Raw genomic sequence first — 16,310 nt, 5'->3', positions numbered from 1 at the left:
TTAGCTTTATTTCAGATATTTAAAAAAAGATTTCAGTGAATGCTACCTATATTTAAGCCCTTTGAATTTTAAGCAGCAAATTCTTATAGCATAAGTATTTGCCTATATGCCTTTCTTCCTTTGAAAGTTCAATCTTGCAGCCTCTGCACTGACAAAACTGAGTAAATTCCTTTGCAGAAGTGTTAAGATAGAAGTGTCCACAAAGCACTTTTGTAGTAAATTTTGAACTCAATAAAAATACTGAAGTATTATTTTGAACTCATTATAAAATGCTGCAGGCACACAAACACATTCCCCTTTGCTTGAAGAAACACACAGTTCTCAGAATAGTCCTTTTTACTGTGATTTACAATAAAAATCATTTACAACATATTCATGAAAAATAATGCCATTTGGAGTCTGGCACCGATGTTTTCCTTTATCAAAGAGTAAGCTAATGTAAAATCCTTTTTCTCCCTAAAAGACTTTGTAAAGTAAATTAGGCATTTTTATTTTTAAAAAAAGGAAGTCCCTTTAGAAAGTCTACTTTACACAACACTAATAAATCAGCATGCAGGCAAACTTATTTAAACCGGACCAGCAGTGCTTGAATTTTAAAAAAATAATAATAATCATCCTATGAGAGAGAAGGTAAAGGGAACTTTACCTACACCACAAGTCCTTTGGATATTACCGTTCAATAAGCCTGAACTCTGCTAGCAGTGGCAGGTGGTCAGAAGAGTTCTTTTCATTGGGAAGACCATTAACAGTCCAAAGATCTTTCTCTGTTACAAGTGCCAGCCTGCCAAGAAGTTTCAGACCTCCACAAAAAGAATCCTCTACTCCTGTTAGAAAAAACAAACCAAAAGGCAATGTTTATCAGTGTGGGCTAAATATCACACGTTCATACAGATCTAGAATGAGGAAAGCAGTATGGCAGCAATAATGCACAGTTGTTACTGTTCCATGCAAAGTCACCAATACGACAGTTCAGAAATTCTTCTATGATTCCCAAAATAGAGTTTCATCAGTAGAGCTCAAAGTATTCATAAGGACACTATTTTGTGGAGGGGTAAATAGAAATAAAAAGGAAAATGCATTTATTTGTTTGTTGTAGCTCCCCTGAAAAGGCTCATATAATCCAGTCCATTATTTTAGACAACAGCGTTGCTAAACAGAGTTGACACTTGTGAAGGTAAGTATCTTTTTAGAGTTACATAAAGTTACATAGAGTTACATGGTTCACATAACATTTTATTTCTGTATCCTCAAGCACACAGTTCCCCAGCAGGCAGGTCATACAGACACTTTTGCTCATAAGGATGAAGGTATTCTAGCTTTCTATTCCCTTTCATGATAAGAAAGGGATCTCCATGATCTCCTACTGCCTATTCCTGTAACTACCTAAAAAACCCACTCCCACCTCCTTCCCTAGATGGAACACCACGCTGCTCATGCAAGAGGGAACACGACTCAAGCCTTGCAATTACTACACACTTACATAGCATGGTTTGGGTTGGAAGGGATCTTAAGGACCCATCAAGTTCCACCCCTCTTGCCATGGGCAAGGGACACTTTCCACTAGACCAGGTTGCTCAGAGCTCCATCCAGCCTGACCTTGGACACTTCCAGGGATGGGGCAGCATTGGTCCCAGTACTGATCCCTGAGGAATGCCACTTGTCTCCACCTGGTTATTGAGGCATTGATGGCAGCTGTTTGTTTCCAGCCAATTCACGGAGTGGTGGAGTCACCAAATCCATCTCTCCAGCTGCTGGGCAGGACCATGTCAAATGCCTCGCACAAGCCCCGGTAGATGTTCAGTTGTTCTACCTCTTCCACAATTACTGTAACCCTGCCACTCAAGGACACTGGATTTGTCAGTCATTATTTGCCCATCATCAAAGAGCAATCAGCTTCTTAAGCTCAGGTGGAGAAATTTCTCTGAAACCCTTCCATGATGAGTAAAATTTAGATTTCCTGAGCTATGTATTCAAGTTAGACAACTACTCAGCAACCCTACCTATTGCTTCCAGAGTGCAGAGATGATTCTGGGGAAGTTGTGTGCTTTCAGGACCAGTACAAACTGCAGCTGTAACTTTTGACAGAAATACTTGCTGTGTGAAAGTTCTCAGCAAATTCAGAACTTCCTGGCTGACTCTGGTACTTGCTTCCCAAGAGATACTTTAAAGGACTATCCAGCAACTGCTGAACTCCTCAGAGAGTTCAACAGCTTCATCCTTTGCCATCTGCCAGCTTTCCAGCCCTTCAACAACTCAGCAGCTGTTTGCTGCTTTAAAGAAAAGCTTTTTCACTGCAAAGATCTCTAGAGCACATGTCCACCAGGTCTTGAGACAAATTTATCATTTGGGACAGCACGTGCATCTCTACAAAGGAGCAGTTTGTTGCCACAGAGAGCTTGGTCTCCATGCAGTGGTTAAAGTCACTCAGAACATTCAGCAAAACTGTGCCCTGCAGGACTCAGGTAGATACTGAACCCTGGTTACAGGAAATCCTGGCAGGTGGATTTTTTATACCAAATATTTAGATAAACATGACAGCATAAAGCACGAATATTTTAAAATAAAACCCTTTAAATGGAAAAACCAATCTGTGACCCTAGACCACATTTAAAATGCACTTGTACAGACTTTGGCCACTTTAAATACAGAGGCCCAGGTCATTAGAAAACTGAAAATCCAAACCATGGCTTAATTTCTAAGAGCTTATGAATAAAAACTATACTAGTTTAAAGTAGTTGGAAAATTCAAGTAGTTGGTTCTATTCTGTGCTCTGATGTGAGAGCAATCTATTTGAAAAACAAGTTCAAAAAGAAAAAAGTGCTGTATCTCTGCTGGAGCAATGATAGTGCTGATGATGCAAAAAATATATATTGATTGTGCAAAAAATATATAAACAGGTGAATTAGGATTAAATTCTGTGCAGAGACGCACTCTACAATCACACAGCACTCCATTAAATCACATGGCATTCAGAAGTAATTTAAACACTTCCCATACAGTGGTTTTTCAGTCAAAGCTTTTGTATTTGCCATTTTACATTAAGGTAGCATTTACTGCACAAGTTATGACAAGTGAGACTTCTGTGAATCGACTCAATGAATTTTAACAATCTAGTCTCAAGTTACAAGAGATGAAGGTGGTGTTTTTATTCCACATACTGAAAACAATGTTAATTTATAAAAATCAGTGGCACTGTCCAGTGGTAGCAGGAATGGAATCCAGGTTTCTTTGCTCCAAGTTCTGCAGAGACATTTATGTACTAGCACTGCACTGATGTTTGTTGATGGCATGAAACACAGAACTCATGACAGCATGGAAAGCAAACTGCTCAGAAGCACCCACGGAACCAGTCCCCGAGCAGTAAAGCATGGAGAAACAATGTGATAGCCATGACGAAATTCCCACAGAGGTACCGCGACTTTCTTGCACCATCTGGTGACTTTTAGCTGCAACTGCAAACCGGAGAGTGATGGCTGGGCCCGTGCCAGTGACCGTGCTCAGAGCAAAGGCCAAGAGTCTGTTACTTGGCACAAATTACTGCAAGACAAGCTGAGAAGTAAATTGCCAGGAAACGGTTCGTTTATCAGTTTTAATGCACATCACAAATTGCTGTTCACCATTGTGTTGATCAGATGATTGGGAATACTGCCTTGCTATAGGTCTGGCCTGCATTACTGACAGCAGTACTTCTCAGGTGCTACTTCCACTGCTGCTTTCCTGTACCCCAGCTTGTCTCCATGCTGAGACAGAAACCACCCAAATGATGGTTCAGTCAGATGAAAAGGGTGGCCCTGTGTGGCACTACAAGTCCAGCTGTGATGAGCTGACAAGGCCAGCCACGTTTCTCAGGTAACAGCTGACATTCAAAGCACTACCACAAACCTCTGAGGAACTTCAATGGATGAAATCACCACTACACTTCTCTTAAAACAACAAACAATATTCTTGTTTAGCATTTATGAAAATGAAAAGTTGGTTTCTTTACCTGGCTGGTCAGCAGTATCATCATTTGCTGCAGAATAGAAAATATAATCCACGGTGACAGCACTTCGGGAATGACAAGTTGTCACTTCTGGAATCCCAGTTTCAGGGAAGTAATGAGAATACACTGAAGACAATTTAAAATGGTGCCGCAATTTCGAAGACAACCTAAAGAGACATCAAAGAAAAGAATTTTATTTTCTTCCATTACCAAGAAGGAATAAGCAATGAAGAAATACCCCATAGTTCCTGGGTACAAACAAGATGAATTATCTGGACATGCAAACTAGTGTTTCTGTCCTGCAAGCCATCCTGTAGCCTTTTGTGTGAGGGGCCTAAAACTCTGAAGGCAAAATGCAGGCAACATTTTCAAGTAAAATGCTGATCAGAACTGGCTTAGCTGACACTTTACTTATAGATAGCTTTTAACTCCATATACATTCTGTAAGCATTCACATGTCCTCACTCAGCAATCTCTCCCTGACACTCAGGCAGAAATGTCCATGAAAGCAGCTCATATGAAAGCAACAAAACACAAACTCATCTAACCAGACCCTTCAGCATAAAGAGAAATTCAGATTTTTCGAGGATTTATCCTCCCCCAAGCTAGAGGTATCAAGTTCCAAGTTAGGCTATGCTTATGTTTTTCTTCTACTCAGGCTCCCATTTTCTGTCTCCCCATCATTTGTCTGTTCCTCTTTGGTTCAGCCCATCTTGTCTCACCTGTCTTTTCAATCTTCAAAGCAAACTGCAAAATTGCACCTTTCAGCAAAAGAACTCCTGTCTCTCAGACATTTGCTTCCATCATCTCAGCAAATCATCCATCCCTCAGCTGTACCTGCCTCATCCTGCATTTTGTGCATTTTGAACCTAGGCTGCAATGTGTTCTGGTTGAAACCCAAGCAATAAAAAAAAAAAAACCAAAAAAACCCCAGCATGTTACCTTGCCCTGATTCAGAGCAGAGACAAACATGCCAATTGAGATAACACAGGCAAGCAGTAATTTCTGCTTTTGTTACCTGACATTCCTTTTAAGATGAGGGGGAAAAGCCCTGCAAGAAGCATTCAGCATGCTATGGATTTAAACCATAGCATAGGGCCTCCTGTTTGTTATCTACTTCTCTCAGAAATGCCATGACACCTTTTTCATCACCAAGAATCACCAAGAGTTCTACTATGACTATCTGCAGTGATACCAAAATCTCGTTTCTGGTAAGAAATACCTGACTTGGAGCCTACCACCCCATACATACATTTAGGGCAATTTCCTTCTTCTATGCCTTACTTTATATGCCTTTACCAGTTTGGTAAATGCAAATAAATTCTTGCTTTCAAAAAGCAGTTATATTTTTCTCCTCAGCAGTCTAGCCACGGCTTCCTGCTTCTGAGTGGAAGTTGTAATACCAAATCCATAATATTCCACATTTCTCAGACTCAAAGAACTTAAATACTCCCACAGAACTCAAGACAAGGAAGATTTTATGACATTTCCAGTTCCTTTCCCTCCTTCCTCCCAGTTTCACACTGTATTATAAGATTTTATACATCCATAAACCAGTGTATCAAAAAACAATAAAAAGAGAGAGAAGTGCCAATACTTCAGCAGCTGGACAACACTGGCTTATTTTTTTCCTCTCCCTCTTTTAAAAACATGGCTTCTGCAAGTGGACTGAAGTTCACATGTTTCTTGTAATGTCCCTATAGAGGATGATGTTCTGTTTATGTCAAGAAGGGATTAAAAAATGCCAGAAACATTCTTTAATGAGCAGACAGAAAGTACCCTCTAGATAGCACTGACACCTCAGCCCTGCATTCTGAGATAATATCCAAGTTCCTGGAAGAACACACATTCCATTATTGCCAGTTCTAGTCTTTTGCTGTCTGATCAGCCTTTTAATGTTTTAATGAACAATGATGTTTTTGCCAAAGGGCAGACTGGGTGATCATCAGGTATCCACAGCTGGAATCAGATATAAATTTGGTCTAAAACCAAAACCAGCCCCCAAGTAACTAGCCAAGGGCTTCCATTTTTTCCCCCAATACATACTTTTCAGATGCTATTACAATCTCCTGCATGTTGTCCGGTTTTGCTGCTTCAAATTTTTCTCCTGCAAAATAAAAATAAATTCAATTTATATTTAAAATAGGATATAAGTGAGACCAATGCTGAAGAGCTACAGTAAAATAAAAAAGTACATTTAAGTACACTTATTTTTTTTACAGCAGAGAAGACAGAATTCACCAAGCTGGATTAAATTCTTCTGCTCCATTAGTAACATCCCTTCTAAAGACTCTTTTATTTTATACTCCAATCATTTAAAATTGCTTTTTCTGTCAAAGGAAAAAATAGTGGATGAAAGATGTAGCCATACTCAGCAAGGAATCACTTGCTTTTCCCAACTGTTCCATGAAGTGCCAACACTATAATTCATAAACACTGAGGCACAATGCAGGTCCACACTATGTCCATGTGCTGCATTCCTTCACCTCCCTCTCCCAGTCACAGCACAGCTGCCTTTCAGGATGCAGACACAGGAGTTTAAACATTACACACCAATTCCTGAAGGGTAATTTCAAACTATTATCTTATAAAGATTCAAATATGCAAAGTTTATGTGAATAAATCACTTTACACTCTAATGAGCCCAACAAGAAAGTTTTGTAAGCTCAAGACTCACTGTTTTTTCCCCCACTAAAACAGAATGTATGATTTTCAGTACTAGCTGAATGGTACTTTCAAAGGCTCACAAAAATTCACTCATTCAAAAACTGACCTGCATTTTCTTCCTTTGGTTGCTGTTTTATTTCATATACACAGTTTTGTGAAATACCTAATTTTTTTGGCCAAATTGGAATAGATAAGATTCTTTGTCCCCTTGGAAACTGTTCTTGTCCAGAGACCTGAGAAAGACAATAAGCTTTTTTCAGATAAAAATCTGATTTAAAAAACAACAACAACAAAAAAGAAAACCCACCAAACAAACCTGAAATAAGTGAACATTTTTTTGTAAAGTTTAAAGAAAAAGGGCCAGCCCTTTGGAATAATTATAACGAGTCAAATCCCTGTAAAAATAACATCCATTATGTACACCCACTCTGTTTATCTGTAGCAAGTTCTTTGCAGGTACCCAATTTTTCCAGATGGTTCTTGTGACACTGAGACACTTCCAAGCACACTTTTAGCAATGTGACAGCACTGGCTCAGCAGTCAGAGCTACCCAGCAGACACTTCAGCTGCAGGATGCTGATCCTTCTGGGAGCAGGTCAAGTCAAAGGGGGGCTTGAATCAAGTCCCTGCTAGCAAAGAACACCCAGTGGGCTATTTTTTTGGTCATGTTTCCTCATTTTATGTAGTTCAGTCACTTCTATTACATAGCATATGACACATCCAACAGCTGCATACAAGAGCTCACAAGACATCTTTCACCATGAAACAGTTGAGATTCAGCATCTAATTGCAGCTTTGCTTTTACAATTACTGTAGCCACCAAGTTTATCTACAGTAAGTCATCTTCCCACAGAGCACACAGTAGGTTTTTGATTAAGTGGTTATTTTATCCTACTTAAAGACTGGGACACTCAAACACAGTGATAAAATCATCCAAACACAGTGATACAATCATTCTGTGGATTCACTAAATTTCAGGAATGATTGTTGGTGAGTCTGTCCTTTCAGAATGCTGGGAGAGGACACAGTATTCCCTAAGGCACAGCTAATATATCCAAACTTATTTAACTGCCATAACTTTTGCTTTGCAGGCTGCTGACAGGGCACTAAGAGAGGCACTGCAAACGAAATAATCACAGCACAACCCAAATACTTCTCTTTAATCAGCATTAACCATTTTTTGGTGAGAAGTGAGAAGCACAGCCTACCTTCCCTATAGCAAGTCCTTCATAATTTAACTTTCCTTCCTTTATAAATCTGTACAATGGAGAGCCAGGAACAGAATTGAAGTCCCCACAGATGATAATTGGGCAGAAAGAGCCATCCTTCTGAGGAGCAACACTGGCAATCTCTGCCAAGAGCATTGCAAGCTGGGTCAGTTTGATGTCCCCTCTCCTTGGGTTGTACAGCAGGTGTGTATTGGCAATACAGATGGCAGCATTGGCTTTACAGTGAAATCTGGGCTGCAGCAGCAACACCAGTCCAACGTTGTCCCTGTCCAAGAGCGGGATATCACGGCGAAAAAATTCCACTGGGTTTGAGGAAATCAGGCTAAATTTGGAAGTTTTGAAGCAAATGGCACAGCCATCAGGTTTTCTGCCTGTCCTCATTTTATACTCACAGTGGTACCCTGCAAGAAAGGCAATTAAGAACATAAAATACTATTGTATAAATAGAGATTTTAAAACAAAGAAACAAACAAACAAAAAATCAGAAAGATCTCGCTGCTTTCTCACATAACAGTCAACCTCCAGTCTGAAGTACCAAAGTCTGTGTGAAGTTCACATAGACTTGTGCACACTTTTCTTTCTGCCCTAATGTGAGCTGAGGCAAGGCAGGGCAGGAAACGTGGTCCAATACCTTATGCAATGTGTAAACATCTACATACTATAAGATACCAGTCATGTTCTCATCTCCTTATCTGGAAAAAACTCAAACCAAAACAACAAAGAAACCACCACAAGGCATATAAAAGTGGCCTTGTGCATTGAAGTTCTTTCTGAATGCTACAAGAATGGCTTAGGAGTAACACCAGCGAAGCATTACCAATCAGAAGCCTTAATCATGCTAAGTCATTAGTCAATGTCTAAAATTATTCATGGTACAAAGGTCTCAAATGTATTTACATAATTATGTAATTATCCAGGGAGCAGCAAGTGGCAAGATTTCATCAAGGAAACAGAGACATTTATCAAATGACAGCACTGGAGTTCAAATAAGTCCATCTAGAAATAGTGATTTGCCAATTTCTTCATTTTATGCAGAGGTGATTTAAACAAGACCTTATCTACGTAAGGAAAAAAATTAGATCTTGAAACAGTATCTAGTTTTTGCCATTTTTAAATGTTCTCTGCCCTGCCCAGACCATAAGAATTCATGAAGTACAGCCTTAGTAAAGTAGGGTGAGCTGACCTGAGCTCACACCTGGAGCTGGAACAGGGGATTCCCATTCCCCTCTCCCAGATTCAGGCCATGTTGCTCCTGTCACTTGTTGTGGCACTTAGTGCTAAATCAGTAAGCTAACAGAAAACTAACCCAGAAAAATAAAATTTGTCTGGATAGTATTCTGCTGGAGTGATGGATTTCACCAGTGAGTGCCAGAACTAGCCCAGGATAAAGGGCAAGACATGCATCTGGGAGCTAGGGATGGGGAAAGGAAGAGCTAAAGCAAGCTCCAGATCCTCCTGCACACTAGTTACAAGCTCTCTTGCCCCCACAAGCCTGGCCTCACAGTGTTGTTTCATGTTTCAAGTGGATTTCAATCAGTACTGCCATTACCCTCTTCTTTGCAAACACTCAATTCTGGGAGCTAGACTACCTCAACTAACCAAAAAAGAAAAAAGTACCAGTCCAGTGCTGCTCCTTTACCATGTCCTCCTGGCATCAGACAAAACCAGCCAGGATGCAAGCAGGGCCCTGGAACTGGAAGGTGGTGCAGGGCATAAGAGATTCAGATCAGTTTAAACCACCATGGAATCAACCCTTAGCAACACATTCCTTCCATAAAATCACAGTGATAGTGACAGGACAGTCTATTCAGGCGGACTGACAGCACTATAATGCTGTATATATTCATTAGGTATAAAAACCTAATGAATGTATACTGACCATAGATAACATTGAGTGCTAATATCTGGAAGGCTTCAAGGCAGAAAAAGCATGTCCTTGAAGAGCTACCCAACAAGAATACCGGTAAAAAAGATTAGGGTGGTTTCAAGGGAGCACTTGATGAATTTATAAAAGAGGATACACAACATTGTTGCATGTGATAGCAAAAGACTCGATTCTACAATGTATAAGAGTTTTTTTTTTCCTGAGGAAACTAGTATTGAGTTCTCAAAGGGTAACAAGTTATCCCTGCAAGGGAGAAGACAATGTATTGGTCCTAAGAATTTCATCATACCCAGAGATTCCAAACTTGACTTGATCTCTGTTCTATAGTGGTCTTCTTGGACTTCCTGTAAGCAGAGCACCTAAGGCAAAGGTTTACAATTAAAATATATTAGTAAGTACATAAAAATGTTACTACAGCATATCTCTGTTGGCCAGTCTGTACACGTATTAAAAAAAGCAAACTTAGAAGGTTTTTGACTGCATTATCCCACAAAAGAATTCACTCTTCATAGAAAATGCTCCCTAAGACTATGAAGAAGCCCCAGTTCCTCCTTTTTCAGACAGACATTTTCAGAGGTGAGATTCAATTTAATCAAAATAGTAACTTGTTCCAACATTCTCAGCAGCCCAGGGGAAGGCTCAGGGAGACGGGATGAAGAGGCAAATGGCACACTACAGGATGGAAAACAGGCTTCCATATTATAAGAACCTGAAACATAGATAAAACTCAAAATATTAATTTAAGAGAGTTCACAGAATCACAGAGTATTTTGAGTTGGAATGGACCCACAAGGATCATTGAGTCAAACTCCTGCTGTGAGCATCTCTGAGCCTTCCCCCAGCACGCTGCAGTAACACAGATCTACAACCACCACTGGGATAAAGGACTGAGCTCCCAAAGGGGAACAAGTTATCCCTGTTTGCTGAACTGCAGCAACACGTTCCTCTTGCCCAGCTGACATCAGCTCATTCAAGCTCTCAAGGGAGAGTAAAATATCAAGCAACATTCTGAAATCTCTGCTTCACTTAAGGTTACAGTTCCAACCAATGAAACAGTTAAAAATCTATGTCCTTTAGCAAGAAATTTCTCTTTGGAAAGGACGTCTGCATCTACCAGGGTCTGAGAGCAGCTGATCCTCTCAGAAAGCTATCCAAGGTATCTCATTGTAAAGATACATGCACACAGGATGTGTAGATTTATTAAGAAGAAAGGAAGAGTTTGAAGGGACTTTAATTTACAGATCCCTGGCTACATACTAACATAACTGCATTTTTCAAATGGTACAAGGCTGTTTTTCTGTGGCTTCCCTAATACAACTATTTTTTTTCAGTACTGTTTTTTGACACAAACGGGATGGATTCTATCACTGAACTTTTGTTAGTCTGAACAATGACTGAGGCAACATTTTACTGACTTGACTTCCGGATTACGACTTACAATAATTTATGTGTCCTCAAAAACAAACAATAAACTCTACAACCAACCAAAACCACAGAGGTATTTTTTCAGACCCCAGTACAGAGTAGCAGAACTTGCTATTTCAGTTTATCAGCTCTCAAGAAATATCCACATGCTCATTTTCTACTCACATCTGCATCCAGCTCTTTGATTTCTTGTAGGATGTTGGGAAATCTGTATGTCCAGAATAGCAATCGCTGCCTGCAGTGTCTGTACAGGTGGGAGTTGTCTTCCAACAAATTCTGTGAGAGAATGTTGTAGGACATGACTGTAAAATCAAATGCTGCCTCACTTCCTGTGCTGCTTTGGTCAGATCCTTTATTTTTAGCAATTTTCATTGTTTTACTCTGCTGACAGAAATATTCCCAGTGTCTTTTGATGGTTCCTGTTAAAAGCATATGAAGCAGAAGTTATGTTATAGACCATATGACTTCTTACTGCTCTTGGAAATCATTCTACTGACAACTTTCAAATCTCTTAAATAATTCTAAAAGCCTATTCAATTAGCAGTGATTCAGACCCTCTGTTTAAGATGGATAAGCATCAGTAAAAAAAAAAAAATCAAACAAACAAAAAAACCCCCCAACCTCAAAACAAACAACACATATGCCCTAGATTTCAACTACTTTGAAACTGGGGAACTGGCCTGTTCTAAGGAGATAGTTGCAATCAGACTACATCCCCTGCTCCTGTAGAAGGGCTGCATAACTGGTGAGCCAAATCCAGTCAGTCGGGAGTCTTGCACTGCCTTGTGCCACTGCCTCTTCAGCAGAGATGGTGTATGCCAGTATGGGATACACTCCTTAGGGCAGCATGTGGGCACCTTGTTGATCTCTCTATCCATGACTAACAAAGGGTTAGGAATCCATCAATCACCCCTACCACGTGTACAGACTGTAAAACTCAGCCATAAACTGCAACAGGGCCTACTACAGGAATCCCAAAACAAATAATGAACCCAATTTTTCTCAGTGAGCTGAGAAATCAAGAAATTGTTAAGTTTCAGAATTACCAAGAACTTCTGAAAAGGCATCCTTCACCTTCCTGCCATTTTTAATTTCACACTCACTCTTAGTAGGAAAATTCATAACAACATATCTCCCTACAATTAAGCATCCAATTACTTCTTAAGAAATGTACTTCTCCAGTTAAAAGCTCACAGAGATGCTTTTCACCCTTTATATCTGACCTCATCTGAGAGCAAGCTGAGGTCCAGTTATCTGTGCTAGCAACCAGTGGCAGACTGCAGCTATAGCTGTCACCATCTGTCCTATCTGAGTAGTAATTTTCATTGCTGTGCTTAGATTATTCAGGACTTTACAGTGTTTGCAATGAATACAGCAAAGCTTTAAGCTGTTTCTGTGGTGGGAGAGAAGCCACATTGCTCCTCAGCAGGTATCTTTAATTAGCATCACCTTAAAAAGGGTGACTGGGAAGGACCACAGGGCCAACCACACCCTCAGATAAAGCTATCTGATAAAAGGCAAGCAGGGTTCAGAGAGGACTCTGTAATTAAGGCACAAAGCAAAGTCTCCTCCTTTGGCTCCTGAAGATGATGTTCTAAGCCTTATGGGTTTTTGTGTCCAAAAATCCCTTTGGGATGCTGATAGCACCTATTGCCCTTTTTAGTCGTAATACAATTTCCAGTTTATTTTGCTAAGGAAGTGATTTATGCAAGAGGGCAACAATTTTGACTGTGTCCCCCTCTTTGTCTCACACTAGACAAAACTGTAAATATACACAAGACTCAGTAAAAATACTTGGATGCTATTTACAAGATTGTATCCGTAACAAGCTAACACAGACACTTTGAAGTTTCATGGAAGTTTGTTACTAAGTCCAGTAGACAACTCTGCACTTCTTCCTGCATTTATCTGGATAAGCACACGTGCTGCCTGCTCTGTCAGACGTGATCTGACACAAAACTTGCTACCATGCCAGCGGCAGAATACAGCTGTGTAAGAACAAAATCACACAAGCACACTGGAAGCATGCACCATTAAAAATCAGTACATTCATTCTCAGTTTTCTAGGTCACAGATAACACAACTGGTCTGGAAAGAAACCAGTTCAGGTCCAGTAGGGTTCATGAGCTCAGGTAGGGCACAAGGAATGAAGCTATGCAACTGCCAGTCCAGCTCAGCCCTACAGCAAGTCAGCAAAATCTTTTTGCTTTCCAGAGCTTCCAAGTTAACAGACATGACCTGGTGACAGAGACATGAGAGAATGTTGTCTGAACCAAGCTCAGGACTCCCCAGGTTGGGCAATCCCTCACACAACCGACTGTGTTCCACTGCCAAGTGCAGCAAACCTAGTTCTGGTGCTGTTTGACAGCACAAAATACAAGTTTGCAGACCAAACAGCATTACAAAACTGGAGCATTTTAGAGACACGTTTCCCTGAGAGGGGTGCCAAGAAAAACAGTAACTCAAAAGGAGCAGGCACCACTGCTCATGTCTCTAACCTTATTTGGTGTATTCAGCATTACAAATAAACACGGCAAATGAGCAAAGAGCATCTTTTACCTTTTTTGCTGCCATGTTTTTCTTCATTCTGTGCTACAGAAAGACAAGATACTTCCTTCTGATCAGACAAGTCTGTTTGTTGTTCAGGAGCTGAAGTATCATCCTGGCCACTGAGTTTTCTCTTCTTTGTCAATGGCTCTTCTCCCTCAGATTTCATACTGGGGTTGGGTAGGTGAAAGCAACAACTTTGTGTGTAGTTATCAAGATGCCAATTAGAGTTCTGAAATTGTCTCCAAGGTCCAAGAAACGGAGGGAATCTCCAGTTTGCTGAAAAATCAGCTGAAATGGGGAGTGGAAACGAGGCCCAGGGAGGATAGTGTCCGGCCCATCTCATACAGCTGGAAACTGGGCTGTTCAAGGCCAGTATCTGGGAGCCATTCCAGTGGGTGATCCAGTCTCTGCCCAGCCTCTGCACATGGCGGGGCAGCATGGAGTGTCTACCAAAAAAGCACAAGTGTCATTACTAGCATACAACTACATCTGCCTGCAGAAAGCTGTAGAAGCAAAGTCATCCTGGTCAGGACTTACAGAAGATACTCTCTCTCTACAAGTTAATGCATACAAGATATTCAAACACTTATATACAAGGTATTTAAACATTTATCTAAATGATATGCAAAATGAGACTTTACAAAGTGATCTTGCATACTTTACCCTCCTCAAATTTGTAAGTGACATTTAGTATCCAAACCCTATCCATCTCAGAAACTATTTAAAATTTATTTTCTGCCTTGTTGAATTCAAGTGTCAGATCTTTCAAGCGCTCAGAGGAATGACCTTTACAAAAGGTCATTTTTGCGCCCTGCATTAACTTTATCATAAGGCTATTTGTAAGGAATGAGAAGACCACTTTCCAGCAAGCTGTCAGAACTTTGTTTGGAAAGCCATTGATTTGGCTCAAATCCCAGTGCCAACGCAACAGGGAAATAAAGGTACTAAGTCTCAAGGCATCACTAGCACCAGTGTAAGACTAAATCTGTATTCTTACTTCTTTGCCAGGAGAGCAAACCACAGCTCAGCAACTAAAGCCATGAAAAAGGTGGGTTTTTTCTGTTTTTTTTCTTTAGAAGAAAGAATTCTCTCTCTCAACAAAATCACAGGAAGGTAGGCTGAGTAACAATAATGTGTCAGATTCCTCACTGCTTAAATAAGGTATATTTTGAGCCTATAAGCAAAAGATATTGAAGCTTGGTATGCTTGAAGTTGCGCTGAAGTGAGAACCTCCCAGCTGCCATTCAGCCCAGCAAATAAGCCAAAATACAGAATCACTGAATCACAGAACACGCTGAGTTGGAAGGGACCCACAAGGATCGTTGAGTCCAACTCCTGGTCCTGCACAGGACATGCTGAGAGTCACACCATGTGCCTGACTGCACTGCCCAAAGGCTCCCTGAACTGTCAGGCTGCCTGCTGCTGTTCCCTGGGGAAACTGCTCCAGAGCCCACCCTGGGTGAGGAACCTTTTTCTAATATCCAGCCCAAAACCTGCCCTGACACAGCTTCAGGGCATTCCCTCGGCTCCCGTCACAGAGCAGAGATCAGTGCCTGCCCCTCCTCTTCCCTTCCTAAGGAAGTTGTAGACTGCCATGAGGTCTCCCTCAGTCTTCTCCAGGCTGAAAATTACCTCGGCCGCTCCTCACATAGATTCCCCTCAAGGCCCTTCACCATCTTCCTAGCGCTCCTTTGGACACCCTCTAATCGCTAACACAACTTTTAGCAAAACCCGCTTGTCCTGAAACAACCCTTTTCCGTCACAGCGCACCAGACGTAGTCCGGCAGAGACAAAAACAAAACAAACCGCCCCCCCCCCCCCCCCCGGACACCACAGCATTACTGTGGAGCAAAAAGAGGCATCACTCGTTTACAAAAAACCCCTAGACCACATGCTTTACAGAAAAGCACTGAGAAACTGCTCCCTCCTAAGCCCCGCAGCCCCCCACCCCCGGCAGCAGCAAGCCCCACGCCGCGCTGTTTACCGCGGCCCTGCACGGCCTAACGGCGGGCATTCGCCACCAGCCCCAGCCCCGCTCACCTCCCGGCGGGCCCGGGCCCCGCTCCCGGCGCCGCGCAGCCCCGGCGCCCCCCGAAGGGGTCAGCCCAGGGCAGCGCCAGCTCCGGCCGCCGCGCTCCTCCGGCCGCCCCGCCGCCGCCTCATCCTCCCCGCGGGCTGGGGCCGGCCGAGCCGCGCCCTCCCGCTTGCTCCTGGGACTTGTAGTCCGAGGGCCGGGCCCGCGGCCATGTTTAGCCCGGGCACCGACGCCGAGGCCCGGCCGCCATCCCCGCCCCGGGCGGGTGACGCCCCCAGCCCGCGCCGCCCGCCGGGGTTAGCGCCCGCTCCGGAGCGCAGCAAAACCCGCCTGTAGGCAGCCCGACTGGGGCTTTTGAAGTGTTTAAATGGAGGTAACACTGTGTTCGTGCAGTAGTTTGTTCACCCTGAGGGTGGTCGGGCACTGGAAAAGGCTCCCCAGGAAAGTGGTGACGGCACCAAGTCTGGCAGAATTCAAGAGTCATTTGGACAAGGCCCTCAGGCCCGTGGTGTGACCCTCGAGGATGTCCTGTGCAAG

General features: G+C 42.1%; 1 protein-coding gene across 1 annotated transcript; it reads right to left on the bottom strand.

Annotated features, from left to right (window-relative positions):
* Positions 1-318: 318 nt before the first annotated feature.
* ANGEL2 (angel homolog 2) lies at positions 319-15,936 on the bottom strand. The gene is made up of 9 exons (XM_059841067.1): positions 15,779-15,936; positions 13,748-14,184; positions 11,354-11,607; positions 10,053-10,122; positions 7,858-8,279; positions 6,756-6,882; positions 6,029-6,089; positions 3,986-4,149; positions 319-824 (listed from the first exon to the last, which is right to left on the bottom strand). The coding sequence occupies exons 2-9, from the start codon at positions 14,175-14,177 to the stop codon at positions 670-672; spliced, it is 1,683 nt and encodes a 560-aa protein (XP_059697050.1). The 5' UTR covers positions 14,178-14,184; positions 15,779-15,936; the 3' UTR covers positions 319-669.
* Between the last annotated feature and the right edge of the window lie 374 nt (positions 15,937-16,310).

Source organism: Haemorhous mexicanus, chromosome 3 (genome assembly GCF_027477595.1).
Source record: "Haemorhous mexicanus isolate bHaeMex1 chromosome 3, bHaeMex1.pri, whole genome shotgun sequence".
Lineage (NCBI taxonomy): Eukaryota > Metazoa > Chordata > Aves > Passeriformes > Fringillidae > Haemorhous > Haemorhous mexicanus.
Note: the sequence above shows the minus strand (reverse complement) of the source record. Positions and strands in the feature narration are given on the sequence as shown.